This window comes from Ricinus communis, chromosome 3 (assembly GCF_019578655.1).
Source record: "Ricinus communis isolate WT05 ecotype wild-type chromosome 3, ASM1957865v1, whole genome shotgun sequence".
Taxonomy (NCBI): domain Eukaryota; kingdom Viridiplantae; phylum Streptophyta; class Magnoliopsida; order Malpighiales; family Euphorbiaceae; genus Ricinus; species Ricinus communis.
Window position 1 is genome coordinate 25111537 of NC_063258.1, and position 12186 is coordinate 25123722.

The window sequence follows — 12186 nt, forward strand, 5'->3', positions numbered from 1 at the left end:
AGCATGTCAAGTGTTGACCAATTCCGAAAATCTTGGAAATAGGAACCAAGGTTAAAAACAAACAAGCACAAGGATTCTGAAAATAAAATCTATAGGAATTTTTCTGGCAAGTCTAATCAATTCCGCTAGCAGAATTTGACATCCTGCAAACTCGAATTCTGGCACACGGCATTCATCAAACATAAGCAACTATTTACAGTCTATTCAGCAATAGCCAATATTTTACATATAGCATCAGCGTTCTCCACATCTCTCACTCCTGTACCCAACATATCTCTTCCTTTCTTTCCATGTATACAAATATAAATTTATTAAACTGTACATGAAGCCATAGTAGGTTGATGGCAGGCTATTTACAAGGACATCTAACATTGCACTCACACTACTCTGGCCGAAAGCTTACCAAATTAGGAAGGGCAGTTGACTGGAGCTTACTGATTTCTGATGCAGTCACCTTGCAAGACTCTAAGGATAATGAGCGTAAATTCTTCAAAGGCTTCAGATAGTGCAATCCCTCATTAGTTATGAGAGAATTTGAAACATTCAGTGACACCAATTCTGTCAATCCTACAATTACATTGGGAAACAAGGTAAGACATCACTTTAAACAATTTTTCAATAAATTCTATTAGAATTCTGATGGAGGATCATATGTTCAAAACCAAAGCAAATAAAAAGACATTCACTGGTTAAACAGGTCATACTACCCATAAGTGGAATGCCAAACAAGTGCTTGGATGTACTAAGGCAACCTTATACTGCTTTTATGACCAAGAAGCTAAAGAACATATGACAAAGACCAATGATCTTATCAGTGCATGATTGGTGCCATTAATAAAGACTCGACATAATTCTATATCTAGCAATATTTTCCAACTAATATACCTCTTTACTCATTTTTAGCCATATCTATTGTACAAACATGAACAGGAAATAAGAATGTTCAAGGTACAAGGGTTAGATTCAGGCTCGACAGGAGAAGCAGCAGAATTTTAGATGCATTTGTCCATAATATATATAGGCACGTCAATGAGTTGCTAGAGCACTCTGCATAAGTTGCTATTTTCTGATCATATAACAAGCAAAGTAGCATGACCAACAAACTGGAACTTAAAGGAGAGATATGCTAAACTAGACCTCAGAAATAGCCGTTAGAACTGTACTTCACAAAATCAATAGAAATGACATGTATTCAGTTATTCAGCAGAAGGTTAAATGAAAATATATATTCAGCATGGAAAAAGCATTAATTACCAGAAATCAACTCCAAGGTTTTGTCTGTTAGGTTGCTGTTTTGTGACAGATTCAATACTGTCAGGTGGACTAGATCTTTAATATTTTTCACCCCATCATCAGTTAATCCTCCACCGCATATTTCAAGGGACTGGAGATTCTTGAAGTCTGCTTGACATTAAACATTTGGGAGTAAGATAATCAAGTAACAAATATAGTTTGTATCTCAAGGCTAAAACTACAATCAGTTAGTGCCTTAAACAAGGCATAGAATTTGTCTTGTTACTTAAAAGAGATAGCAATATCGTAAAGTCCAACAATCAAGTTAGAAGTGAGCCAATACAATTCAGTGACCATTCTAGATCCGTTATTGGTTTGAGATATCTTTGTACTGGTAGTTTTGGTGTTTCATAAATAAGTGGGTTTACACACACATGCATGCATGCACCCCTGCACAGAACAGAACTATGCCAAACATGATGACATGTCCATTAAATGTTTTCAATTTTTTAGCATAAAAATCAAGAACAGAAAGTCAATCTTTTAAATTTATTGCAATTCATCTGGGGCAGCATGGGTAGAGAAATGTAGGCTCAAATTAGTAGAAGCTGGCCAAAATGGTAACAAAACAAAACAAAATTTCTGTTCCCTTCCAAAGGACAGAACAAGATATCTCAGCTGTTCCAACAATGGAACAGCATTAGCTATCTTTAGTCAGACAATTATGCAATAGTCAAATGTATTCTCACACTGCAAATATTTTGTTCCAGAGTCTGAAATGCGAGCCCCAAAAAGATCTAGATGAATCAATCCTGTCAGTCCTGCATTAACAGGAGTACCGATTAGGGAATCAAAATATTTAGATATGAAAAAAGATGAAGCTAAATTAGCCACAATGTGAATTCAGAGGATTGCTACATCTGGTCTGGGCTTGGATTCAATGGTTTATCAATAGACAAGCCATGGATTCACAAAATAAGCATATTAATTAATTAGGGAACCAGAATAGTATAACAAAGTCCTCATTCATGCACAGACATAACTTTAAGGTTTTCCTTTTCCTTTTTAATATATTTTTTGTTAATACAAGAAGAAAATTGCATTAAAAGCGGGAAAAAAGGTTGTGGCAGAGCTTTAAAGACTTTCAGGAGCATAGGGTATGTCCATAATCCTCAAAGGCTTTTCTTGGTTTAAAATGGAGATAAATGCACGTATTTTTAAGAAAATTCAGAGTATGTCCTTTTATTTGTTGTGGAACAAGGTAGTGATTTTGTATTTTATATGGACTTGTGCTTTCAGATCCTTTGGAAAAGGTTTCTTTGTCCGTTAGCCACCTTTGACAAAGGGAATTAACTTTTTAACTTTTTAGCTTTTTTGCTTTTGGAAAACAAATTTCCTGTTTGTTTCCAGACTACAATATTATCTCAAATAATCAACGAACTAAACTTCAGGGACCACTCATACTGACCAGTTTTGCTAGTTGCATAAATTAAAAAGCTTTCTTTCATGTTAAGGTATCTGGAAGTTATCCAATAATACTTACTTGTAAGGGCTGCAAGCCCAGCATCTGTAATTTGGCGAGCATCCAAGTTGAGTGATCTAAGAGACAACAATCCAGATAACCTTCTTAAGCCACTATCAGTCACTAAGGTGAAAGACAGGTTTAAGTTCTCCAGAAGAGTTAAACCTAAAATAAATGAATACAACTGTAAGTCCGTCTTTGCCTTTCGTAAGCGACTGCAGCAAGAAAATAAACATGCTCTAGTAACCTGATTAGAAGAATAACTTATTGATTGTCAAGTAGAAACAGATGAATTACCAATTCCAATCAAAAGAAACTGACATATCAGCAAGAGAATTAAGGGCAGAAGTGCCAGAGGAAAAGTGAATCTCATGCTTTAGGTGGCTTTGAATGTGTAAATTTCAACAGGTCAGAACTTTAGAACATATTTGAGAATGAGGAGGACACTGGAAAAGAAGACACGGGCAATCCAAAGACATTCTCAGCCTTGAGAACACTTAGGACTTGCTACATTTCCCAACAGAATGTCGATATACATAATTTTGAGTGCAAGAAGTAAAATGACTTCCTCTTCACAAACAAACAAAGCAAAATACCAATGTAGGAGAATAACTAAGCAAAATATTAACTAAGCCAAAAAGGCTACTAAATCCATGACTAAAACTATTGAACTGCAAGACAAGAATTTATGAAAAGAGGCAGAACAAAAGGTGCATGAGTGCATGAAATAGGTTGTAAACAAGAGAGGATGGTAAAACAGAATATTTAGCAGACAGCTTATATCCTGGCAAGGGAAATGAATAGAGTAAAGAATGGTATTGTAGATGGTAACTAGAACTAAAATCCAAACCAGAAAGATGGCGAAGCCCATTGCTTCCAACTTCAGTATCAGACAACTCCAAACTTTTGAGTGGAAGGCCTATACAAAGAATTATAGAATATAAAATCAATTATTTACTTCAATGCAGCAAATAGGCATGTTGCAGAATAGATTCTTAGAACTGTTTTGCCTAACAATTACAAAAACTGGTCACATGCATCAATCCAACAATTAGGCATACTGCAGAATAGACACTCAGAACTGTTTCACCTAACAATTACAAATCACAGGAGCACGGCCTCAATTGATTTTTTTTTTTTTAATTTATTGCCGTGGTTCCAGAAAACAAAGTAAAGCCAGCATTTTTATATAATGATCAAAAAATGAATGGCTTAGATTTTTATAAATAATAAGCGAAGCCATTATTTAGAGGGCAGTGAGGATATTGCAAATCCTTCTTTTACTAGGAACTGCCCAGAAGGATTCTCAAATACCATAGCAAGATATGATTTCAAAAAGCCCTACTCCCAATAGTTCACAGCCTAGAAATCTGGATCCTTTTCATACAATTCTTGTCCAACCACAGATGTATTGGTCAAATTTATTCAGAAATTTTGACTTACTGCTAGTCAAAGATTTTATTTCCCAAATCTGTCACTTATACCAAGTGGAATTAGGAACTAAGTGAATAACGCCTTACTGTTGGACAATAAACAACTAATTAGTTTTTTTTCCTTTACAGAAACAAAGTTCTGCACACAACAATGCAGAAAATTCACAACTTGGTCATAGCCAGACCATCTTTCAATTCCTAGGATCCAGCAATAAAGACTAACATGATAAAATAAATGATTTGAACACAGGAAAAAGAAAAAGTGAAAGCAAAATGGATTCCATTGAAATTGCATTTATACTAGAAGGAAAAACTCCATTATAATGGAATTTTTATTCAGTTAAGCTGAAATAGCATACCTGTTAAATTAGCAAGTCCTTCATCACCAATATTACAAGAATCCAAGTTCAAGTTTTCCAAATTCATTAAACCTGAAAATAGCACAACCGAACACAAATTTACAATGAGAGAAGATCATATATTTTCACCTATAAGACCAAGCGCCACAAATGGAATACTTATAATGTTCCTTTCATCAAAGTCCAATCAGTAGCATGTAATTGGTTTATGTATGAAATCAAGCTTTTAGGGCCTTCACTCTCTGATTGTCACTGACTGCAAAAAAAGATAAGTTTTTTCCTGTGTCTTCGCATACATGTGTGTAGGAGTGGGGTAAGGAAGGAAGAGAGTCTGAAAGAAGTTAGGGCTGTTAAATTTTGTAGTAAATAATATAAGATGTTGGCTCTCTTAAGAGATCCATCAGTCGAGCTAAAAATCATTGATTTTTATAATTTTTGAATTATGCGACATTTATGTTCTAGCAGGTTGATTCTCCAGCCTCCCAAATATTATAAAGTACTTAGCAAGAAAGGCATTCGAACTTAAACTAAAAACCAAATCACAACTCAAGCTAGTTGACAGATGCAATTCGGCTGCAAGTCATATGCCCTACAGACTTTGGAATGAACCACTGAATCAAATCCAAAGCCTGAAAGTTAAAGTTCAGTTCAAGACTTATGCAACTGCTATTTGCTTTTCAAAAACTATACTACAAAAATATGGCCACTAAGATAAATGCCAAGAAGATGGCAACACTCGAAAGGTATCCAAATGTCAGTATCCATAATCAATAAGCTAATAGCAGGAAAAATAAGCAAATATGCACATTGATGCCAGAACTTTCAACCAGAGCGCTTGTCAATAACCACCATCGGATAAAAGAGAAGTTAGAATGACAAAGTAAGAGAAGCATGCAAATCCTTAATACTTCTGCCATGGGAAAAATAATATTATGAAATGACTAACATACTTGGGAGTTTTTTAACACAACCAACTTGCTCAAACATAATGAAAAGAAAAAATTGAGAGAACGAGAACCTTTTAAGTGCACCAAACATGCATCTGTTATATTGTTAAAACCCAAGCTTAACACCTTCAAGTTTTTTAGTCCTGCAGGTATCATTAATCTTGTGAACTTGATATCACCTTTCTTCAGCATGAAATATATAGAGAAATAAAACATTCCATAAAAAATAGGACAGATCTGACATGTTCAGATTAAATATAAAACTAATTTTACCCACCAGAAAACTTACTGCATCCATCATCAGATAGATTACATCTGTTCAGATTTAAGTATGTAAGTGCAACAAGAGCTGCAAAAGAAAATTCATCTGCTCATGAGACTGATCTAACACCACAAATTATTAGTTTGAAGTTTCATAAAAAACCGGTTAATCCTTAAGCAGTTTCATATGAAATTTGATGCTAATTTAGGAGGAAAAGTCCTGTAGAACCTATCTTTATTCCTTTGGATCTTTAAACAATATTCAACAAGTTTGGAGAATCGACAACTTGATTACCCAATTAAATCAGAAATTAATAATCATGACAAGCAACACTAATATCAAGGTCATCAGATATCCCAATAACTGAGAAGAGAGTCAACCAGAGATAGAATCCAAGCATGCAGTGGTGACATTGCAGCCCTCTAAATTCAACATAATAAGCTTCTGTAACCCTGCCAAGCACGAATAAACATCCAGTCACTTCAACACTTCAATTGCAATAAGGGAGATAAATGGCTGATAAAAGTCCCAAAAAAGCAGCTATGTTCTTGAATAAAGAGAAAAAAAAAAAACATAGGAACCAATTAATGCAACCAGCTTTACTGCATTGAATAGTTTTTTGACCAACCCCAAGATACAAGAATATTTTCTTAACCATACATTTTCATAAACAAGCAGCATAGAATACAATTATAAGCAGTTAAAATTTTGCCGGGAAGGAGGGGAAACAAACTCCAAAGCCCTAAACAAAATTTAAAAAAAAATCCATACATGAATAGGTAAAATGTGATAACGAATGGATTAACATGATAATTATTGCCATGACAATCCAAATACAAAACGAAAGGCAGCATGTATTGTACATACATAAGTTCAGACTATCGAATTGGCAACTGGGAGGAATAACTTATGACACCAAGTTGGTAGTATGAGGTGACCTAATTGGATGACTCCTTTCACATGACCCAAAAAACAAGAATGTCATTTTCATTATCTACTGGTCAATTTCAGCAAACAAGAAACTAACCATTTTCTTGCACCAGTTGTTATCCCATTCAGCAAAGGAGTTTTGGAACTTGCAAAGACATCACAAGCTCAATATTGCATAACCAAAAAGAAGCCAATTTGTGTTTCTCCTTTGATGCATATGGACTAGAATATCATAAAATTTTGGAGCCGCTGAAATCTCTATGGCTCTGAAAATGTGCCATAAGAAACAGCAGAAAATACTATTGTATAAAGGTTTAAGCTACATGCCACAATTCTAAAAGCCTTATATTCTCTCATTGGAAAGTTATTACGCAGATGATCTTCATCTCTCCGACAAAGGAGAAATATCTATCAATGGAAAAGAAGCAAATGCTGCACACGCATACAAAATGTGGAAAAAGAAAAGCTGACATTGTCGCAACATGGTTATACAAAAATCTCAGAGGGTATAAAGTACCTTTCAAATAAGAAACACCCAAATCAGTAACGTTACTATTTGAAATTTGCAACTCCTTCAGGTTAGTGATATCTGAAACACGATAAAACTGAGAGTTCAAGTATACTGGCCTAAGTCTCAACCTAGGCAGAAGATAGAAAAAACAAAAAAAAAAAATAAAAATAAAGAGGGGAGCCCAGGGGGGTGGGGGGGAGAGAGAGAGGGATAGAGGAGAATTATGAAAAGGGAAAAACTACATAAGCTTTGATAAGAATTCTGGAGCCTACACCACAACCTTATTATTTAATTCCAAACCTTTCTTAGTCAAATACGCTTAAAAATGACAAACTTCTTTTTCATATCTCTCAACAACAAATCCCAAACCCAGATATACAAATTTTAATTGAGTGATTACTCCTTTCACAAGCCAAGCATGACATTAGGTACCAAGTACATTAGGTAAGTCCATCAGCCATTTAATTGAAGTCCCTTAAACTATCATGAAAAGATGGATACCAAATAGTATAGGAATAAGCATTTGCACATATTTCAGCGTAAGAAGTGTTGAAATACAATTACCTGAGAGAGCCTTCATGTCCATATCTTCAATGCATTTACAACATCTAATGTTAAGAGATTCCAGCTTCAATAATCCTGAAGAAAATCGGAAAGGAAACTTAAAACAGATGTTGAATGCAATGATAGTTTAAGAATGTAAAAGAATAATGGCTAACACATAGTTCCATGGGAAAGTCATCAAGTCCATAAAGGATGAGAGAAATCTGGTAAATTGAAACTTATAAGTAGCTGTAACAGCAGATTAGCTGTCCCCATTTTTTCAACTATCATCCACCTTAAAAATGTTTTAATAGGTTCAATCTAAATTTTGTTTAAAAAAAAAAAAGAAAAAAAGAGAAAAGAAAGAAAAAGAAAGATGGAGAGACATGTAATTGCAAGTATGGCCCCCCACTCATAGTTTTCAGCAGTACAAGGTAGGAGGAGGTTAAGCAAGTACTCAAGCACCTACAGGCTTGAATTGTTGAATCAATATATTATGCAAATTAAAGTAACATGATCATCAAAATACAGAATAATGAGTTCAGATCCTTTAAACAACAAGTAGTTCTGGAAAGGCACGAGTTCCCATTCAGTACCTGTAAGAAGTATAGCTATTGGAAGCAAAAAAATGGTCAAAAGCAGCAAGGAACACGAGGATTTATCTCAAATGATGACAAACCTTTAAGATGAGCAAGCCCACCATGAATCTGGGGACATCTTTCCAGGTCCAACTTTTCTAAGTTAACTAAACTGGAAAAGCCACGCATCCCTTCAGCAGTAACAGCATTGCACCTCTTGAAACTCAAAGATGTCAAGTTTTTAAGACCTGGAGGATAGGATCACAATTATCATCCATGTAATCAGCATATAGAGTTGATTAGTGAATTTCAAGAATAGATACTAGGAAAAGGAAAAGAAAAGCCACCAAATGATGTAATGCTTGAATTAATACCAATAAAAAAGAAATCGATAAATCATAGCTGTTGACCAAAGGAAATTGGAACATCAGCTTAGGATAGAATAAAACTAATTAGCATCATTAATTTGACATAGTGCAATCAAAGCATAAAATGGGTATAATTTAGACAGTCAAACTTTTGCTGCATGTAATGTTCATTGCAGCTCAGAACTAACTTCCTCCACTGGTACTTCAACAAGTATATAGCATAGTCAGTAACTTCTAATATTACCACCGCAAACAATTGGTATACTTTTCCATTTAATATCCTCAAAGGTAATACGAATTGCCACTAAATATCCACAAGAGTAATACTAAGGATACTTACTTTATCTACCATATCTTTTTTTCTATACAGAACAAATAAATGATCTCAGGCAGCAAATGGAGATCAAAGACTGTAAACTATGCTTTAAACTGACAAACAAAAGAACAAAGAATGATAAAAACTTGTAGCACTTTAATAACCAAGCATGAGAGAAGTACCACTAATGTGTTTCAGCCCACATTCAGAAATGCAGTCACAGCGGTTCAAAATCATGGTTTGGAGGCTTGAGCAAGCCTGGAGAAGAGCCAATCCAGTATCAGTGACATCAGAATCAGAAAGGTCCACAGAAAGTAAAGATGATCCTTGTGAAGATACAATATCCATCCAACTATCCTTGACTCCAGGATATTCACCCAAAAGAATATCCTGTCATTGTGATCAGGAAAGATAATTAGTTTATGAAGCTCAACCAGATAAAAATTTCATTTCTGAAAGATTATATAAAAAATTTCATTTCTGAAAGATTATACCTGAAGAGCACAGTCTCTGAATGCTTCAAGAGTAGCATCAGTAAGACAATGTGAAATTACCAATTCGTTAAAGATTTGCTGACTTAAATCCCTTGGCAACATTGAAAATGTGCTATATTTATCGATATCCTGTTGTTAATGGAGAAAGTGAAAAGGAGAAAGATTAGACACAAGGTGAAAAAAAAAAAAAAAGGTCCACAAAACAAGCACGCCAAAGAAATGCCAGCAATAAACCTCGCGTATTTTGTATACACATAATTCCATGAGGGATGGGCAATTGCCTCGTCCTGGTTGGAGGTCTGCAGCTGGTCGAGCAAATGACCCTAGCCATTTTGAACTTCCGCTTTTATTGTACCTTCCAGAGACCCCAACCTGGACACCCTCCTCAACAACCTGTTGATTCCTCTTCCTTGAACAAATTCCACCCATTGATTGATTATCCCACCACTTATCTGTTCAAGTCATTAAGGAAGCAGGCTTGTTGCCGAAGCAAAGTATATGGCGTTTCGCCCGATCAATTCTGTTTGATTAAAATATGAAAGAACATCAAGGAACATACTTGGAGAGTAAACTGAAACCCAACAACAACACTAGTAAAATTCCCCATGATCCAAAAATATTCCACCCGCAAAATATGGATAGTTATCAAAGTGAAACCATTAAAATCACTTTGTGGACATACAAATCTTAATTTGACACACTAATCAACGTTCAATAAAGAAACGAACGTCCTAGTCTCTACTTCAGAAACGCCAAATATTTCAAGCTTTTACCGCAGAGAACCTCTTCAATTAGAATCAGACTGAATAGGGAGCAAATATCAAACATTCACTACATATAAAGCTGGAAACAAGAACTGCACTAAAAAGATAACAAGATAAAAATAAAGCTACCAACTTTTTATGTCATGACATAACCCATGTAAGCAGAAAGGTCCATATTCAAAGTTGGAGTAATAAACAGTACCCAGTTCAAGAAGGATTCTCAGGTCTGATCATCATCATAAGATAACTAAATCTCTCCGTTTACACTTTTGCTTAAAAACTGTTCTATGGTGATTCTTGTCAGGTAAAGCACCCAAAATCTTCAACTCAAAAAAGATAAATTTACAACTAAAACCCAAATCCCAAATCAAAACGTAACACTTGAAACACGACCATGTCCCGGCTCCTTAAAGATCATATTAAACACAAAGCTTTGAGCTTGAGGTGATCAAGTGAAAAGAGAATCCAGCAGCAAATACTTGTAAAGAAAAGCTCAATTATTTTTCAGAGCGAGAAATTGAGACTGTAAGCAAGAAAGAAAGAAGTGAAGCTGGGACAGAGCCGTCTGATGAATGACACGCGGCAAAATTGCGCGATTTGATTAGATAAGGTGGACACCCTTTATGCCTTATTCGGCGGGGAACGTAAGTGGTAGAGCAACCGAAGACGTAGCTTATAACAGTATTTGACGACTTGCCGTTTTTGGCAATGCAAGTTAAGTGTGCTCTCAGTCCACGTATGAGAATTAACTCTTTCTATTATCTATAAAAAATTTACTATTCGTAAAATAAGATTTTAAGAAGTCTACTTGAAATTGTTCTTTTAGTTCCAAACACGTAAACAAAACTCGAATTTGAAACCTTATTTAAATTAAAATATATATTTATCACCAATTTTAAATTCTAAATAAATAGATTTGCAATTATTTCATATAATAAATTAAGTTTTAATATCTTTTTTTATAGACTCCATTTTTCTTAGGAAAGAGCATTAATGTATATATTTTTCCCAATCAGGGGTAATGATTTTGTTTTTAAAAACAAAAGGAATTTCAAGACCACAATGCCAAGTGCTCCCTTTTCTATTTGATTCACAAGTGGAAATTATGAAATCAACCAACCAAGATAAGACAATGATGGCATATGCCTAAATGAATTTTACTTTTTATTAATGAAATTGGCCTTACGTGAAAACAGGGGAATGTACAAAAACCATAATATACAGTTATACACACAAACAAACAAACATGAAATAATGATTACCAAATAGCATTATTGCTTGTAAGAAATAAAGTTAAAAAGAGAGTAATAAAGAGTAGGTATTAGCATACACCAAAGCCAGACGGCAATGTCGTTTTCCCATTTCAGAAATTGTTCTCGATGAGTAATTAAAAGAATATGATGTTAAACCTTATGATACATTTAGCATTATAATATTTATTATTCCATATTGTTGCTTGCTTTAAACTCACCTAGATTCCAGTGGGGTTCAAGCTAGTCCGCACACCCGATTATTTGTTCGAAATCAAAATAAATAAATAAAAATATCCAAAAGGCTACGTTTTACTTCAGCTGTCAAACATAATTTCCCCAGTTTAAGGAATTAGATTTAAAACTCAATTTTGCCCCTCAACTTGGAGTCAATGGCTAATTACTCAGATTTAAAATTTTTGGCCATTTCACCTAATGAATAAGTAAAATTTATTTTAGTCCTTAAACTTTATATTATGTATTAAGCTTAGTAAAATAATTGTATAATAAAAATTTTAACCTAATAATAATATCTAACAAAAAATAATTAAATTTCTAGTTTTTAATAAAAATTTAAATTAAATAATAAAATTAAACTCATACAAATTTAAATTTTTTATTAAAATTAGAAAAGAATTAGTTTTAAAAAATAATTAATCTTAATTTCCAATATTTT

The 12186-nt window shown here is 34.2% G+C and overlaps 1 protein-coding gene across 5 annotated transcripts; it reads right to left on the reverse strand.

The window, feature by feature from the left end:
* Positions 1-148: 148 nt before the first annotated feature.
* Positions 149-10874, reverse strand: LOC8268267 (F-box/LRR-repeat protein 14). Of its 5 annotated transcripts, none has more exons than XM_015727294.3 (16): positions 10463-10873; positions 9731-10016; positions 9497-9625; positions 9185-9392; positions 8420-8566; positions 7762-7836; positions 7204-7275; positions 6137-6208; positions 5784-5843; positions 5566-5637; positions 4548-4619; positions 3606-3674; positions 2777-2920; positions 1983-2054; positions 1255-1401; positions 149-567 (listed from the first exon to the last, which is right to left on the reverse strand). In XM_015727294.3, exons 2-16 carry the CDS (start codon positions 9923-9925, stop codon positions 383-385), a joined length of 1719 nt encoding a protein of 572 aa, XP_015582780.1. In that variant the 5' UTR covers positions 9926-10016; positions 10463-10873; the 3' UTR covers positions 149-382. The 5 variants fall into 5 exon arrangements, with proteins under 5 accessions (XP_015582780.1, XP_015582779.1, XP_048228120.1 ...); XM_015727293.3 differs by having other exon boundaries at positions 5772-5843; positions 10463-10872; XM_048372163.1 differs by lacking the exon at positions 10463-10873 and adding an exon at positions 10394-10417 and having other exon boundaries at positions 5772-5843.
* Positions 10875-12186: the final 1312 nt, after the last annotated feature.